The sequence below is a fragment of the Melopsittacus undulatus genome, chromosome 3 (assembly GCF_012275295.1).
Source record: "Melopsittacus undulatus isolate bMelUnd1 chromosome 3, bMelUnd1.mat.Z, whole genome shotgun sequence".
Classification (NCBI taxonomy): Eukaryota; Metazoa; Chordata; class Aves; order Psittaciformes; family Psittaculidae; genus Melopsittacus; species Melopsittacus undulatus.
The window spans coordinates 98,008,397-98,025,937 of NC_047529.1; the positions used below are offsets into that span (position 1 = coordinate 98,008,397).

Below are 17,541 nucleotides of genomic sequence, written 5' to 3' on the forward strand. Positions count from 1 at the left end.
CGGCACCAGCCATCCCCTCACCGCATCCTGCCCTGCCCGCGCCGCCGGGCAGGGGCGGGCCGGAGGGCTCGCGTTCTCCCCTCCCCTCCCCTCACAACACCGCCCCTCAAGGCACGCGGCCCCCGCCCCCTCGCCCCTCATCCCGCCTGTCCCGCGTGGGCTGGGCTCGAGCACGGACTGGCGTGCCGGCAGGGCCACTGCGCCTGCGCGCGTTGCGTCGCGTGCTCCCGGCGTGCACGGCAGCGGTGTCATGGCGGCTCCCAGGGGCAGGTTCCCACACATGGGTTGAGGGAGCGTCGGCAGCGCCTGTCAGCGCGGAGAGCGGAGCGAGGTGGCGGCGACGGGACCATGTTCGCCTTGGAGACCGCCTTGCTGAGGGGCTTCCTCAGCGCGGCCGAGTCCCTGGAGTGGAAACAGGGTGAAATCGCGGCGGCAGGTGAGGGGAGGTCTCGGCCCGGCTCGGAGGAGGTGCTCGGACGTTGTGTGTGGCCGTCGCTGTGGGTGTCCGGAACCACCAGTGTCTCCTTCAGCCGCAGGCTAAAGCTGGCGTAGTGGCTGCGGCTCCCTTCATCCGCGCCCGCTCCGGGGGCGGTTGTGTCCCTTTTCCACCCGCTCTTTCTGCCGGCGCTCTGGGCTCGTCAGCCTGGAGGAGCAGCCCCCGCGGCGTGGCTCTCCTCAGAGTCTTTTGGCGGCTACCTGCCTGTCCGACCGGGTTTCAGGTGGAGAGCCTGCGTCTGCAGCAGGTCCCCGCAGCTCCTGAGTCAGGCTGTTCATGACAGTGCGCCCTCCGACTGCCTCATGACCTTTGAGAGAGGGGCTGCCAGGCTGTTCGATGAAACTGGCTCTTGTAGCAAAACACGAGGGGAGAAAGTCTGCTGTGAACTACTTGTTCTATATTTTACTAGTGTTTGGTTGATGTTGCTTGAGGAAACAATGAAAAGTAGTTGCTTGATTCGGTTGTTACTGACCTAGCTTTCCATCGGGAGCACAGCAGTTTTTAAAACGTAACATTTGTCACAAAAAGGTACTTGTGTATTTCAGACACGCTAGAAATACAGTTGTACTCAAGTGATGGTATTTAAAACATTTAGGGGTTGTAGTGTATTGAAAGACTTGTTTATCTGTACCCAAGCACTTGGGGAATTTTGGAAAAGAACTTTATAGAACTGCTCAGCTCTTTCTTTATGCTGCTTCTTTTTTAATCTTAATCGTACTCTCTGGGAATATGAGGTGATGTGACTGACCTGTCAGATGTATCTTATCTTTTCACTTGAGAGTTGCTGAAAGGTGTCTTGCAGTAGAGAAAATGGTGGGCTTGGTGATGATTCTTAGTTACCACTTATATGGGCCCTTCCTACAGATCATCTGGAAACTAAGTTTAAAGACTGTGACCTTCAGTTTTTATGGTGTCTTATAAGAAGCTGAACACAGAACCCAATGCAGACTTTATGTGCTCACAGTTATGGTGTTACTGGAAAGAGAAAACCTCAGTGTTCTTTGTTAATATCCTCACAGCCAATAGTTATTCTGCCAGCTACAGTCTTGCCTGTATGGACAAATATAATCCAATATAAAGAAGCTGTCATTTGGTGAAAGGAAGTCTCCCCAAAGTGTAGATTTGATCAAAATTCTTGTTATTTCTGTTCTCTGTGAGAGCATGATGTCAGCGGGGCTGCAGGACAGGTACTATTCTTTTGCATATGCCTTTCCAGGTACAGCTTACAGTTTTTGGTAGATGATCTAGCATCTAAATGATCTCTTACATCATTCAGCTGATTGTTTTTGTAAAGAACAATAGTAAATTTTGTCCAGCAGCCTGGGTAGCAGGTCCAGACAGATTAGAATGAACATGTGTCTATCACGCAGTCTATCACCCATTCTTACCAAGTCATCCATTGCTGCTATTGAAGTTGGTTCTGTGCGCCATTGTCCTGTACGTCTGAAGTTTGGAATACTTGCTTTCGCTGGGTGGCCTTGGGGTTGATATTTGGTTCATTCACTTGCAGAGTTGCTGCCTGTGTGGATTAAATGCTTGGTGCTAGCTCTGGTACTAATATTAGTGTAACTGTGGTAACACTGAGTGCAGCCCCCAACCAGCATCACAGATTAATATTAAGGCACCTATCCTAGGCAAACCTCTGCATTTCCTCAGCTGCTCTTCATCAGCATCAGCTTTAATTGCATCAGCTAGTTAAAACCACATAGTACATCTACATGAATTGCACCTGCTGTGTAGGCAGATACTGATTTTGCTCAATAATAGCAGGTTTAGCATGATATTGTTCTAACAGCTGCTGGATTGATTGCACTATAGCATGTCTGAAGAAAGATACATTCTGTAAACAAAATTGTAGCCTGGGTCAAGAATCTGATGGCTTTGATGCTTCTTAGGAACTAAGTGTATAGTATTTCATGAATTCTGCTTGTCATGACAGGCTTCAGTGGAGAAACATTTATAGATCTCAGTCCACTAGATCTAAAGCTAGTTATTCCTAAGAGTCTGATTCCATATACGGACTTCTCATTGAGATAGTAAACTTATCGTAGGAAAATAATTCTTCTATAAAGATAAAATCATATTGCCCATTTTTGTGTACATTCTAAGCATTTAAAGGAAGGACTGAGTAGTTTCTGCAGTTTTACATGAGAATGTATTCACTGAATCCAGCAAATTTTGAGCCATTTTTATTTGTTGTATTTCCCCTAGAAGGGTTTTCTGGTCTGTGAAATTACTGTCTTATCTGTAGGACTTTACTGGAATGCACTCATAAAATATTTTGAAGGAAGAAAAGAGTGTTGTGAGAACTGAAGTTGTTTTCAATAACTGTAGTGTACATGCTTGAAAGGCGATCCATCTATTTCCCTTGAAATTTCAGTGCAAGTTTGTTTTACTGGCAGTTTGTATTTCACTGTAACATTAATACAAGTCCCATAAAATTTTGGATAAAGTGATGCTGCTACTCCTCTTCTTTAGTTTCAGTGCAACAACTTCTGCATTGTAAATGAAGTTTCATTCTTCCAAAGGGAAGTAGTATGTGTTTTGATTTGATTAGGCCTTATAAGACAGTTTACACTGATTTGTTTCTTTATTTTTCTTTTCCTTCAGAAAGTGGATCATTATTACAATTGATTTTGGATGGGAAATATGAGGCACTATTTTCAAATTCAGCTATCCAGAACGTTTTCAGTGCATCATCTGTGGCAGAGGAGAACATCGACAGTTACTTGGAGAAACAGATTCTAGCATACCTGGACTGTTCTGCAGAGGTTGATAATGTGGAAAGGTGGAAATCATTATTTATTATATGGAAGATTAATAGAGGCCATATTTGATTTCTATAAAAGGCTTTTTTAAGGGGGTGGGGGAATAACATGATGTAATTCTGTTCAAACCAGAAAAAACATATTTTTTTGGGTTGTTCCCCCCGTATCTTGGGACATCTATTCATTATCACATTTTCTTTCACTGGATACTATTGTGATATGAGGGTTTCCTGAAAACACTGGCTTTATTTACATAGATAACCTTTGAAGCTGCTGGTATAAGGAAGCCAACAAACGTAAATTCATGTTGCCATGTGTCATCAAACAATTTATTAACAGTTTTCTCTGTGTAATGTTGCATAACATTTATGTTACTACTTAAAGTATCATGTAATGTTACTGTCTGATCAATGCCTGTGTTTCCAAGTCTGATTCATAGTAAGATTCTTCTGTTCTTCTTGATGTAAAATGAGTAAGGTATTACTGAGATTCTATTCATTGATCATTTGCGTCACAAGACTTTCTCTGATAGATTCTCTAAATTGTACTGCAGATGCTGTTGATGAGTCTAATTTCAGTATTTACGATTTCATGCATAAATGAACAGACTGAAATCTATCATGCTAGGGATGGTAGAAGCAGAAAACTCTGTGTGTATATGTATTTTTTTTATTTTAAAAGGTGAGGGTGGGAAAAAGTTTTGCCAAAAGACAAGCAAAAGATAAGAGAAGATAAAGTTAAAAAGAAAATAAGAAGGTCAGTTATTGCCAGTAAGTGTGGTGAAGTGCACCTGACAAACATAAACCCAAGAGTTTTTGCCAAAGTATCAGAGAGAAACAAATAGTTGGCACCTCTAAAATATTGAGCTGAGTTTTGTTAGTGATCATAGTGTGTCAAAACCTTATTTTCTAGTGTGGCATATAATGCAATGCCCTCCTTTTTTTTGAATTTGAATGTTCAGAGGTTGCTCCTGTGTGTTTTGTCTCTAAGTGATTGTTTCTTGGTTTTGTTAGATTTTTGTTTTGTTTTTTATTACTTTGTTGTGCTATTAATGTTAAATATTATTTGTAGTTTAGATGGTAACAGAGTCTGTAGAATTTTTTAAATATTTCTAAGTTCTGTCATCTTGCAGTAGTTTATTCTGAATAATGTAGCAAATAAGAAACATTGATCAGGGTTTGAAACAGACTCAGACCTCATCTTAATCATTGCTTGAGATATGTGTTGCTGTCTGAAGTATATGTTGCTGCCTTTATGAACCATTCAGCTTCTGAAAGATAATCATAATCCATATAATGCATTCAGTAGTATTTTTTACTTATCCTGTTATGGTGATGTGTCATCTTCTCCTGCTCTCCCATGAGCTTTTAGTGACCTGTATGCCATTTACAGGACTCTGCTGCTGCTATCCTGCTACAGAGAGCAAAGGAATTTGTTCCTCTGGTGCTTGTGCTTTAGTCTTTGGTCTTTGAGGATTTTTGTTTCCTCAGAAATTTTTGGCAGCATTAGAAGCTCCCTTACCAGAAGAGACAGAGGCAGATCTGCAATATTTAGCCTTTCAGAAGCAGACAGTTTTTGTTTTCTGAAGTTTTATTCAGAATGAAAGCATGTAGTCTTCAAAATATATCAGTGTCTGCCAGAAACATTTTTTGTCAAGTGAATTTTTCAAGCTCCATTAATAATACTGTAAGACACTTTGAATTAGTGCTGAAGGAAGTTGTGACTTGATAGAAAAACTTACACTGAAAGATCATTTCCTATTTTAGATAGGCACTGCTTATAGCACTGGAATCTGTACCATGTTTGTTAGTTTCCAATGACTTTCTAGGTTAAAATGTGTTACATAGTTATTTTTCCCACTTACAGACCCTATGCCCTGTGACTGTCTTATGGCAGGAATTAATGCAACTTTGCATTCTGACCTTCCATTGCCTATGGTGAAAATGTTTTTGTGTATATGGGTATAGTGTCATTTTCTTTTTATACTGAATGATTCAGAGTTATTGCAGTAAACCTCTGAGTTCTAGCTCAGAAAATTCACAAAGACATTGGTTTTCTTGTAACTTTTAGTAGACAGTGTAAGTTCAAATATATGCTTTTGTTGCCTGAAATGAAAGATGTAATCATGGAAACTAAAAAACTCAGTGGGAGTTGAATTAAATCAGAACCAGAAAGTTAGATAATGTTAATCTTTTAGCACAATATAACCACAGTATGAAGTTCAGTTCTATAATAGTTTTAAAAGAACTCTTAAGGAGTTCTATTTCTGAAGTTAAAACTGGGCAGCTTGAGGGCAAAATAGCTAAAAAATTCGGATCTAGATTGTAATTTCTTTGGACATAGCCTGTAACTTTTTCCACTTTCAAATCTGTAACTCTAGGAGGAAAATATTTAGCAGTATTTTAAAATCTGCTGCAACTTTTCCTATCATTTAACTGCTTCCCTTCTTCCCAGCCCAGACATTTTGCACTATGGCACTTTTAAACTTGATGGCTTAAAAAGTTACAAAAAGTCTCAAAGCAAACATTGTTAAATAGGAGATATTTTTTTTAGCTTTCCCTGCTATTGCTACTTGTTTCAATGGTTAACATTATCTTCTACAGAAAATGTAGCCTTGCAGCTAAATTTTTAACCAGCAAATTATAGAGGATGAAACAATAGTATATGTGTTAACCATATAGAGGGAGAATGCCTTTTTAGTTTTTTTTCTGAACTTGTTTCAAAAGATCTTTATGTTTGATTCTAGAAGCTAAAGGAACAAAAAAAAATGAGCACTAACACTTTTTTTATTGGCTGTGCATTTACTGCTTTTACCTTATTCAACACAGAAACGAATACCAAACTTTCCAAAACAAATCCATACAATAAAGCTTGCTATGATTTCCCAGCCTGACCACTGATTGGTAAGATGGGGGCATGTGATGGTTGGTTAACTGGTGTTCCATATATATTGAAAAACAAAAAATGGAGAAATTCTTACTGTTTCTCAGCTTGCATTGGTGTATAGAAGTTGACCGTTCAGTGTCCAATTTTGTTTTGGTTTCTCTTTTGTAATTTTTTTACTTTGCTAAAAAGAAAATAAATGTTTCCCAGAGAGGTAACTGTATGACATCTTAAGCATAGCCTGTTTCTCACTCTTGTTTGTAAATTCTGGCATTATATATAAATCTATTGTTTTGCCAAATACAAATGCTCTATTATTTTTTGCTTTGAATTTGAGCAAGATTAGGTGTAGCAATATGACTGTTACAGTAGGGTGTATGTGAGCATCTGCTTTGACATCATTATCACAAATACTGGACTTGGTGTAAACAGTCCTTAAAAATAAGCCAGCAAACCCCCCATTCACATAGAAGGAATAACAAGATAGATGGATAGACGTATAGGGGAATATAAGAAATAAATTAAACCAAGTAGGTTACCATAGTGAGTTAGACACTAGCCACAGTCCCTGTTGCTTTTAGGCAGCCTTTGAGGGGGTGAGCATTTGCACGTCTGCATTGTAAGTGTGAAGGCAGTCACAGAGGCAGAATAAAATTTTTTCTTGGAAAAAAGAGGTGTGGGGTAGGGATAGGCAAGGGGAGGCTGGGATAAGCAATAGAGGCTAGCATTTGTGGGGATTGGACCTTGGAACTGACTTTCTTTTCAGCCAAGCCTTCCCCATTTCTGCGTTCTTATTGTTGTACATCTTTTGTCACATTCTTTCCAACCAGCTGCTTGTTTGTGTGTCTTTCCTACTTGTTTTTTTTTTTTTTGTGGGCTTGTATAACACTTCATCCTTTCCCCCCCCCCTCATTTGGAGCACTCTTGCATCTTTAATTCTCTGTTTTACAGGGAGGGGGAGGAAGGGGGGAAGACTAAGTTATTCCAGTTCAGCAATGCTCCTTAACATACCAATTTTTCACCAACACAGTTAACTTTTTGTACACCGGAGCACATTATAGATGTGTCAGCGCCCTTGTCGGTGCATGACTGATGATAACACAGTAAGGTTTTAAGTTATCAAGAAATTATAAAACGAATTGGAAATTTGTTCAAGTCTCCTATAAATCTACACCTTTTAAATGGATGATTAAATTCTGAGGGATTGTGCCCTGCCTTCTGCAGGCATAGGTTATTTGTTTCTGTATGTGCATAAAGAAATAATATCATCATAATGTTAGAGGAGTTTAGTCTTAAATAAGAAAAATTTTGCTGTATTTAGTTTCAAGAGTGAAAAAGAGTCTCATAATTCCATCTTTAAAATATTATGAGCTGTTGTATATTCCTAGTAATAGAGGGTTTTTTGGTTGGTTTTGTGGTTTGTTTTTGTTTTGGTTTTTTTTTTTTTAAGGCTGGGTGTTTTTAGTTAGTACAAGAATTAATCAGATCTTAGCCTTAATTAAAAATCTAATGTGTTGCTAATTGCTTTCCTTATCTATATTGCAGGCAGAGGCTGATATTTCTACTTGGTGTGGGCAGTTTGCAGCTCTTTATTCAAAGCAATTGGACTGGGCCTCCTGTTCAGTTAAAGCGTCATGACTTTTTGCCACCTGCGTTGTTACAGAAATTCTCTGAGGTATATGTGGATTTTAATAAGCTGTCCTTTTATGATCACTGCTTTTCACAAATAACTGTAATGCATTAATGTGTCAGAGAAGTCACATCTGTGAGGTGCAGTGCTAGAATTGCCTTGATGACTGATCCTTTTGGCTGCCATTGCAAGCATCTTCAGCTGTATGGGTTTTATAAGCAGGGTCCTAACAGTAGTTACTCTGTTTCTCTACTGAAGACATTTTCTGCTGGAGATGTTTTGCATGGGGAAGATACTTATTGTGTGGAAGCATTTACCTGAAGGGCATTTGTAGCCAATAAACTTCTAATTTATTTATTTTTTAATTTATTTATGGATGTGTTCTTGACTGGAATCAAAGAAAGATCTTTATAAATGGCTTAGAAATGTGTGTCCCCCTTATGCTAAAGTAGAAGCTGCATATCTTGCAAACAGCAATCTGTCAGATACTAAGAGAACAGTAGATTTGGATGTTCAGTATTCTGTTAGGCTCATGGATGATGTAAGGTGAATTGTAGGAGTATTAGTACAAAAATGTAAGCTCAAATAGAGCTTTTGGAAAAGGAGGGGAATGTAAGAGATGAAACTGAGGACTGTTAGTTCTGTTTACTCTGGCACTTTTCAATGTAAATAACTAATGAACACCATCATTTATTTTAAGTGAGATGTGCCAATTGTTTCTCATTAATAGCATGCTGTCTAGTAATTCTCCTGTACCTGTGGTTCAGCACAGCTTCTAGAGCATCATTTTTTCTCATGGAATTAAAGCTGTGGTGAAATAGTGGTAAATATGGTAAAAAATATGGTAAAATTACAGCAGTGTGTCAGGGAAGAACTGATGCTAGTGCTTAGTCTACATGAGTTTAAATTTAGAATTTCACTGAATAAGGTATGGAACATGAGCAGTGTAAATGCTGTGAACTGTAGAATAAGGGGAAGTTTGAGTATGTGAAAAGTTTCACATAAAACCATCAGCTCTGCATTGCATTACTGTGGCATGTTTTTCCGAGAATGCAGTAATTCATAAAGTCCTACCCTAGGCTGGTTTGCAAGATTGTATTTCTACATAACTAATTCAGATACAGTATCTCTTCCTCTTTTTAAATAGATGTTTATCAATTTGGTTTATATTTTAGAGCTAACATGGTGTGTATATAGGCTTATTTTTTTGCTAAATTTTTGATACTAGAAATTCAAATCTTACGTTCTGGTGACTAGATAAGTAACAATGGAAACCAAGACTGCTAAACCTTCTAGGGTGTGAAATGAGTTAGCAGAAATATTAAAGTATTCTATTTCTGAGGGGAAAATTAGTTCAATTTTCTTTATATACAATAATAATAAAAAGTTACAAACTTTTTTTTCCCATTCTTATAATTTGTTTATAATCTTTAAGACTGGTGAACTGTAATATTAAAATGTTCTTATAATATGTGGGTTCTGTTTACTAAAGAACCCTAATGTACGTTTGTGTATATGCACAAGCTGAAGTCGTAACAAAGAGGCTGCAGCACAAGATGGTAGTCGTAGAATTGCTGTCATTGACAAGAGTTCACAGACCTGTAAACCACAATGTTCATAGTTCTATTAACCGTCCCATTTATTGTCTGTCTTAACGTAAGGATGAGATACTAATAACTGTTAAATAATGGAATAAGTTTCCTGTTTAGTTTCTGTGATGTTTCTGCTGTGACCATAGATGTAGTGCATTGGAAGATGTTTGTTTACCCAGAGGTGGCATTAGGGGAATAATAAACTGTCACTGATTCTTTGCATGTGCCATAAAACGTAAAGAACTGTTGAAGTTAGTGTGTATTTATTCTGCCTTAAGTTTCATAGTTTCTGTGTATTAGCTTATACAATTCAGCTTAGTATTTTCAGTAGATGAACTGTACAAAGCTGTGTAGTAGGACTAGTTAAGACCACCAGTGACTAAGAATATTGTGCAGACAAGATGCTTGCATTGTTCATTATCTGATTTCATATTTACAATGTGATATATTTGGTAACAGTGAGAAGCTTCATCTGGAAGAAGATTCCCATATGTTAATTGGTAATACATGCAACTAACTGTTAGGAATCTTCCAATACATTTACTGGAATTATCCGCTCTTGCTAGACTTTAGTAACTTCCAGGTTGATTCCAAATAATGAGTTTTGGAATGCATTTGAATAATTCTTTTTTCTTATACTTGCATTACTGCTTCTTTTATGCATTTGATCCTTTTGCTGGAAGCAACTGAAATATTACCACACATTGAAATATAGCAATGAAATATTGATATTAATAGCCATGTTTATATTTCATATGAAAAATACTGATACACTGTGTAGTACTACTGTCTCAAATTCAATGTGATTCCTTATCCATGTTAATTCAGTATGTTGGGAATTCATTTTTCCAGACTCAGATGCTTGGCTTCTAGTAACATAAACTAGCCACAAAGAAAAGAGTTGAATTTTAGGCTGACTGTACTGCTTGAGTACCAGTGACCAGCAAGATACAGGCTTTGAACATTTTGCAAATTTCTGCCTCTTGTGGGGAATATAAGGATGGATGATAAAGGCTGAATGTGGGTGGCACAGTCTTTTAAGCAGGGTTAATATGCTAAAGTAGCCTACAGTCTGGCCTGACATTCCCTTGTTATGAATATAGAAAAGAAGGGAGATTCCTTTGTAACCTTGTAGGGACTATGTACCAAGAGCATCATAGCCAAGTACTTCTACCTGTAGCACTCTCAGGGAAAACTTGTGTGTGCTAGCTCACCTTTATTATCTTGAGACTGCAAGTTGGCTCAGCGTGGGTTACCTGTTGCTGGTTTGGGTCGTGAAACTGGAGCCTCCACTGCAATCTTGCCTTTTTTGCAGAAAGTCAAAGAGAGAAGCATTTACAAACAAACCAATTTTTTTTTATCCCCTGAAATCTAGAATAAAGAGTGAATTGTGTTCCAAAGGAGCAAACCTTTGCCTAGTAACCTTGGTACATTCTCCATTATTCTGGAAAATACAACACCTTAGCTTTGCCAAATGACAAATTGTTGTGCAGTAGTCTTTGTACTCTTTAAAATCTAAGAAGCCTGGTGTATAAGGCTTTCCTTCCCCTGCCAATTGTTTAATCAGGTCTTCACAAAGCTTTAGTTTGGCTTTTTCTACCTCTGTGTATGTCTTCACTTACCTTTTTGGATTTAGGGGAAGGATTCCCAAGACTGAGGAAAACGCTGATGAAATGTTAGGAAGGCAAGTTCAGAACAGTTCCTGATACAAAAATAAAAGCATACCAAATGCTCATGTGGCCTCTAGTCACTGTTGTTAGCAAGAAAAGGGCATGAAGCCCCTAAACTAAAATTCTACTCTCTATTCTCAGAGCTATTGAATGTGAATGGCAGAAGCTTTTTTCTGATTTTCATTGTTCCTCAGGTGGTAACAGTTGTGCTGGGAAATACATTTGAAGTACTGTGAAAACTGAAATAGCCAAGAGTCTTGTTCAGCTTGCAGTTGATTCGGGGTTTTAGTAGTAACTAACAAACAGTACATGACAGTAGCCATTAATTTAGTATTTGGGAGTTGAATACATAACCAGAGATTAAAAATTATATATTTAGAATGAATTAAGCTTTATTTGTCCGTATTTATTTAAAAGGAACCACCTGCAGATACAACAAATTGGATGATTACTTTAGAGATTTCTCATCCTATGTTCATACAGTAATTATCTATTATATGTTTCTGTGTTTTAAGAAAATTATTCCTATATAAGATAATCGCATGTTTTGATGTCAAGTCTGATGAAAAAAGGTAAGACTCAACAATCTAACCCAGGTTTACAAGGTCAAGAACATGTTAGCAAGGTATGGGTTATGGCTGTTTTGAGAGATGTGGTATTTTTGAGCTGTATGAGATAGCTTCAGAACTTTGGATATTTAAGTGTTTGGGTACAAGGCAAGGTCAAAATTGCTTTTTACTCTTAGTCAATGCTTTAGGGATTTTTATGAACTTGATTCCTAACCTTTCAGCTCTTGCAGCTATAAATGCTTAAGTGTCTAGCTCTTAAATGTAGCTGTTCTTTCATCTTTAAAGTCTACCTTAGGGCAGTAAATTCTATTGTTAGAATTCCGCACTGATAATGCGATCTTAGAGCAGAAGCTATAAGAATGAATGCTGGTTTAGGCTTTCTCAGCTAAAAGAAAGGATGTATGCTTTCCTGTGTGGGATTTTCTTAATGGAAAGAACATGGATTTGTTTAAATAGGATAGCAGTTCTTTGGATCTGAGACTTGGCTTATTGTCAAGGCTGTGACATGTCATCATCTCTTCTCCTCCCACCCTCATTACAACCCTTGCAATGTTACATTAGTTGGACTGAGCTTTTTCCAGTGAAAGGATTCGAAATGTGAGTTTGTTTGTTACAGTGCTTAAACAAGTGTAGATTAGTATAGCAAGGCTGTTTTAGAAAATGGTTCTATAAGAAAACTTATAGCTTTGCGTTCCCACCGAGTATTTTAAGTGCTATGTTGATTATAGAATCAAAACAGAGCAGAGAGGGAAAAAAGTTCATGTTAAACTGAGAATTATATTAGGTGTGCAATGGCATGTGTGTATTCTAAAACTGAATTTTTAGAAGAACTGAATGCCGACTTTCCCTCTCAAGGTCAGAGTACAGATGTTGGTTAGGTGGTTCCTTTCTGAATCAGTAGAGGTGAGAGGGATCTGATATACTTGGCAGTTTGTTTTCTTTATTCTTAAGTGGTTTCTCAGACTATTGTAAACTTTGTTTTCCACAGTGGAACTGAAATGACTGCAGTGATGTCATGCAAGATTCCACTGTGAGTAAACAAAGTCCCTAGTCATTATCTACAAAGTAAAAGTATTTGTAATGTTAATGCAAGATAAATAACTAACAAACTTAAGCAAATTGGGGAAAAAAAAGTGTTGCAGACGTGTTATTGAAAGGTGAATTAGGGGAGTAATGTGGCTTACAACTTCTGTCTTCAGTGTAATCTGTTGGTAAAGGTATTGCAAACAGTTTCAAGTAATTTAGGAATTACATTATTCATTCAGCTTAAAAAGCTGTAATGTGATTCAAATAACTTCTGTCCTGGTTTTGTAGACTGAATGGCGAACTTCCTCAGGCATGGGACTTAAATGCAAGCTGTCATTTAACCTTCTCCTCTTTCCTTTTTCTTGCCCCTTTCATACCAACTGAAAACAAAAGCACTACTTCTTTTAGTTTGCAAAGGAAACCTGTCATATGAGAACTAGGAATAAACTGCTGAACTGATGTCTCCCTGTTCCTGAAGATAAACTGCTTAAATGCTTTCATCACATTAAAAGTGAGAGAAGAATATGTGACTGTTGGATGACAGTCACCACAGAGGCAGATTTCCTGGAGAGCCACCTCAAGCACATTAAGTAAAAAAAATAAAAATGCTATAAGGAACATTATACAGGAAAGAATCCAAACCAGGGAGAGTTATTTCTGGTTTTTTTGACAGAGGGAAGAATGCCTCTGATATTGCTGCCCTGATGCCACTCTGACATGAAACTCCCTCTGGGGAATGAAGATAATGCGTCTTGACATGACTGGAAGAATACCTAGTGTATTTGAGTACTGTAGGTTTAATTTAATGAATTATTTCTGTGATTAAAAATTGAATGGCATGGATTTACCAGAAGCTTTTCTCTGTAAATCATGGGAAGGATGTTACTGGAATGTGTTTAGGAATAGTGTTAACTGGATGTAGACATTTCAGATAGGAGGAAATCAGAGTCTTCCAGATGTTTTTGATATGGTGTGTCAGGACCACAAGATGTAAGGCAGAATTCACCATGACTTGGGAAAAGGTTCAGTCTCCAAGAGATGGCAATTTTTTTCCCCAATGTTTTGACCAGAATTCTTCCTTAAATACATGAGCAGTTATTTTTTTCTAATTCTGTATTACGTGACTTGTTCATAGACTTGCTTATGTTTCCTGAACCTAGTATTTTTGTCCTTTATTCTTTCAGCCAAAAATGCTGCATGCGGCTATTCTGAAGATGCTGGTTCTAGATGGTGAAGCAGTCTATACCTTGACTTCTCATCCTATTTTGCTGCTTATAGCCAGGATAATCCTTGTGAATTCAAGACACAAACTTGCATCTCTTCAGGTGAGAAATATGTGACTAATGATTGTAACTGCCAGCTACTCATTAACTGCTTCTCTCATTCTTTTAATCAGTATAATTCCTTTTTTTTTTTTCCTGCAGCCCTTAGGTTTTTTTCTTCTAAGAAACAGGTCAAAAGTGCTTACAATTAAACACAGGTATTTTTTTCTTAAGGGTAATCTATTGAGAAAATAGATCTTGTCTTCCCCAAGAGAGAAGAATGATACCTTCATTACCTCGAAAAATTAGAAAATTTAATAGGAAGCAACTTTAAGACACATACTTTGTGACATTTGGGGGAGGGGAGAGAGAATGCCCAGTGTTGTAGCATACCTGTATTATGTCCTTTTTTAACAAGCTTTGGGATACTTTTAACCATTACTGTATGAGTTCTAAGCCATGAGTTCCAGATGGCAAGGAAGTATACTCTTGTTTGTCTTTATCCTCTACCTCTTCTGTAGGCATCCATGTGGAGGCCACCTTAATTCTCTATTGTGCTTGAACATTAAAAATGAGATGATATGATGGACCTTTCCATGAGAGGGCTTTAGTCTCTAGTTGCCTTGTAGTTTAGCAGCAGGCTGGTAGGTAGCAGGATTCTGGAACTGGGGGACTTCGAACAGCAGCAATGCCTGTTTATTACATTCCAATTGAGCAGAATTTGGCTGGAGATCAGGATGACACATGGACTCTCTGTATGCTTGGCTGACAACATCGCTTCACAGCTGGGTCTTTGTTTGAGTAATGAATTAAACTGTGTAGGAGATGTCGGCTGTGCTGCATTTCGGGAAGCCAAGATCTTCCATCGTTTTCCCTGTTATTCACAGATGAGTGCTGTTGAATTTCAGCAATTGGGGCAGTCAGGAAGGCAGAAAATGTACCTGGTACAGAGAATTCCCTTGCTGCCTGCCCTCAGATTGACATAATAGGAGGCCACCTTCTACCTAGCGGAGGTTCAATTACTTGTGTTACATTAAGTTTGGATAGTATTTTAAAGTGGACAACTGATAAAAACTGCTTTCATCAACAGGTCAATGTACCAATTAAAGATTGCCATTCTTTTTTGTTTCAGTTTGATTCTAATGAAGTCTTTTAATACTTTTGCATTGTTAGTGCAAATAAATTTAAAGCAGTGTGAACTACTCTGAAATATATTACCTGAAGCATTGATAAAGCCCTTTTTTATTACAAATTTTTACACGGAAGATTAAATGCTTAAAAATAATCCAAAAATTAACTTGTCTCCCAAAAAGGTGACATTGCTGACAGAATATTGTACAGAGCTTATCTGGCTTGCCTGAAACTTTATAAGTTTCCAATTCTAACATTTCTGAGTGTCAAACTTCAGGAAATAATTTCATTAAGCTGAATAATCAGTTGTGTGGGAAAATGAATACTATATAAAGCGAAACTGAAGTAATTAGAAACTAATTTAAATTGCTTTTATGTTACTAAATAAGTGATGAACTGTCAGGATCTGGTCTTTTTCATGAAGTCTGTTGTTTGTGTGCTTTTACTCTGTTCAGCTTGATATCAAAAGTCATCTTTCATTGATTTTTGAAATAGAAGCTGCTATTCTTTTTGATGGTTCCTTTCTAGGGATGTTGGTCAACTACATGTGATTGGTTTGGATGTTTATGCTTGAATACTGTACAGCCCTTAGGTCAGTCTGATGTAAGCATACCTGTATGAAAAGTTCAGAAGATAGGTACCTCTTAGAAGCAATCAAATATCTGTTTCATAGAAAATTACTGGTGTGATAACAATAGTAGATTAACTAGTAATCATTAGGGCCTGTGTAGAGGCCTATGTTCACAGGTGACAATTTTCTACGTAATTTAGAGACTAGACCATTACATAATCAGTTCGCTTTTCCCTGCATTTCCACCTGATGCAGCTAGAAAGGGATAGAATATGCTGGGGAACTTATGTTTTCTGTACACAGCTTTCTGTTTCCTGAGCTGTGATTCAGCTCTGCTATAGAAGGATTACTTAGTTTAGTAAGGTATTTGCCTATTTGAAATTCCACATAGAAACATTAATACTTTCAATTGTGATTGTGAGGTGTTCTCGTGAGCAGTTCTGATCCTCTTCCACCTCACTGTCTCCTTTCTACCCCCACCTGAAAATACAAAAACCAGGACAGGAAAATTGAATAGAAGGGTCAGACTGAATGATCAGAAATACATAATGGCTTCCATTAAAACACAGCTAAATAGTCTAGAATTCTTCAGGCTGGAAAGATTACTGAAGAGTGAAATCATGACTGTCTATTAAAATCATGAAAGTGACACAAAAGAAGATAAGTAAGAAAGTAGAGTTGGTTTTGTTTTGTTGGTTTTTTGTCTTTTTCTGTTACAAGAATTAGGAGGTGTGAAATCAAAGTAGCAAGTGGCTACTCCAGAATAAGCACACACAAGTGTTCCTTTTATCTTCTGTTTGCACAATTTCTTAACAGAATGTGGTCCTAAAGATTTGCAGGATTCAAAGACCAGCTAGAGAAATAAACAGGAAAAGGCCGTCAAACTCTTAGAGCACTGTAGAGCTACTTCAGTATGTTAATCTTTAACCTAGGTTGGTGTTCACTTTTTATATAAACCAGCAATTTTGGATGGTTTAGTATTTTTTAGAAATTAGAATTTAATAAATTGCAAAGTCTTCAAAGCCACTTATCCTTTTTCCTGTTCTTTTTTGGTTTTGTTTTTGTTCTGTTTGTGTTTTTGTTTTTGAGGATACTTTGAAATATACCTGTTATTTATTTGAAATATCCATATTTTCTTTCAGACAGTGTTTTGGTGGACTCTAAGGTGTGTGAATATTCACCAGCAGTTGTTAGAGGAGAGATCACCTGAGCTTTTTTCTCTTGCCCAGACCTGTATAAAACAAGGTATGTTTCTAACTACTCGGTTTATTGGCTTACAGAATCAGTTGTAAGATATCATGGGGAAGGGGAATTTGTAGGCACAGATCTCAACATGATGCTTATGTAACTACAGAGAGTAGAGAAGAAACAGAATTTACTTAAATTGATGTGGACTTGTGTGGCACATGCTGTTTTCCAGCCTCTAAGATGAAAACTGGAATATGTTATTGTAGACAAAGGTTTTCTTCTCCCATGCTTAACACTGTTAACTTGTCACAAGCTCACTTGAAGCCATTCTGTAGTTCTCAACCCTTACTTAACTGAGCTCATTTAGTTTTGAAAACGGCATGTTTTTCTTCTGTATCTTCATGAGGGAGATAAACTTTTTTCCTTTTCTCTGTCCTAATCTCTAAGTTTTGAGATTTATTACTACTCTGCAGCATACACAGAGAAAACAGACAACATTAAATTATGTAATATATATATATGTTTACAAAAACATAATGTAGAAAGTTAAAATATCAAATGTAATTATATCGCTTGGGGTTTTTTTTCTAAGAAACATAAGCTCTTCCATAGACTGTTGATATTGCTTCCTGCTGCAACTGAGAAAGATGAAGAGGCAAGTTGCTTAGAGACATTTGTCCCTTGCCAATTCGTCAGGTTAAGATTCCGCATTTAATTTAACAAACCTAAAATTTCCAGCCAGTTACATAGAAGAA

At 37.6% G+C, this 17,541-nt stretch overlaps 1 protein-coding gene across 1 annotated transcript in view; it reads left to right on the forward strand.

The window, feature by feature from the left end:
* The first annotated feature begins 234 nt into the window (after window positions 1-234).
* TTC27 (tetratricopeptide repeat domain 27) overlaps window positions 235-17,541 on the forward strand; it is a 117,130-nt gene continuing 99,823 nt past the window's right edge. The window contains exons 1-5 of the mRNA XM_005145350.3: window positions 235-436; window positions 3,107-3,284; window positions 7,693-7,822; window positions 13,819-13,959; window positions 16,741-16,843. Of these exons, the coding sequence (XP_005145407.2) occupies window positions 349-436; window positions 3,107-3,284; window positions 7,693-7,822; window positions 13,819-13,959; window positions 16,741-16,843 (640 nt within the window). The 5' untranslated portion in view covers window positions 235-348. The remainder of the gene's footprint in view (window positions 437-3,106; window positions 3,285-7,692; window positions 7,823-13,818; window positions 13,960-16,740; window positions 16,844-17,541) is intronic.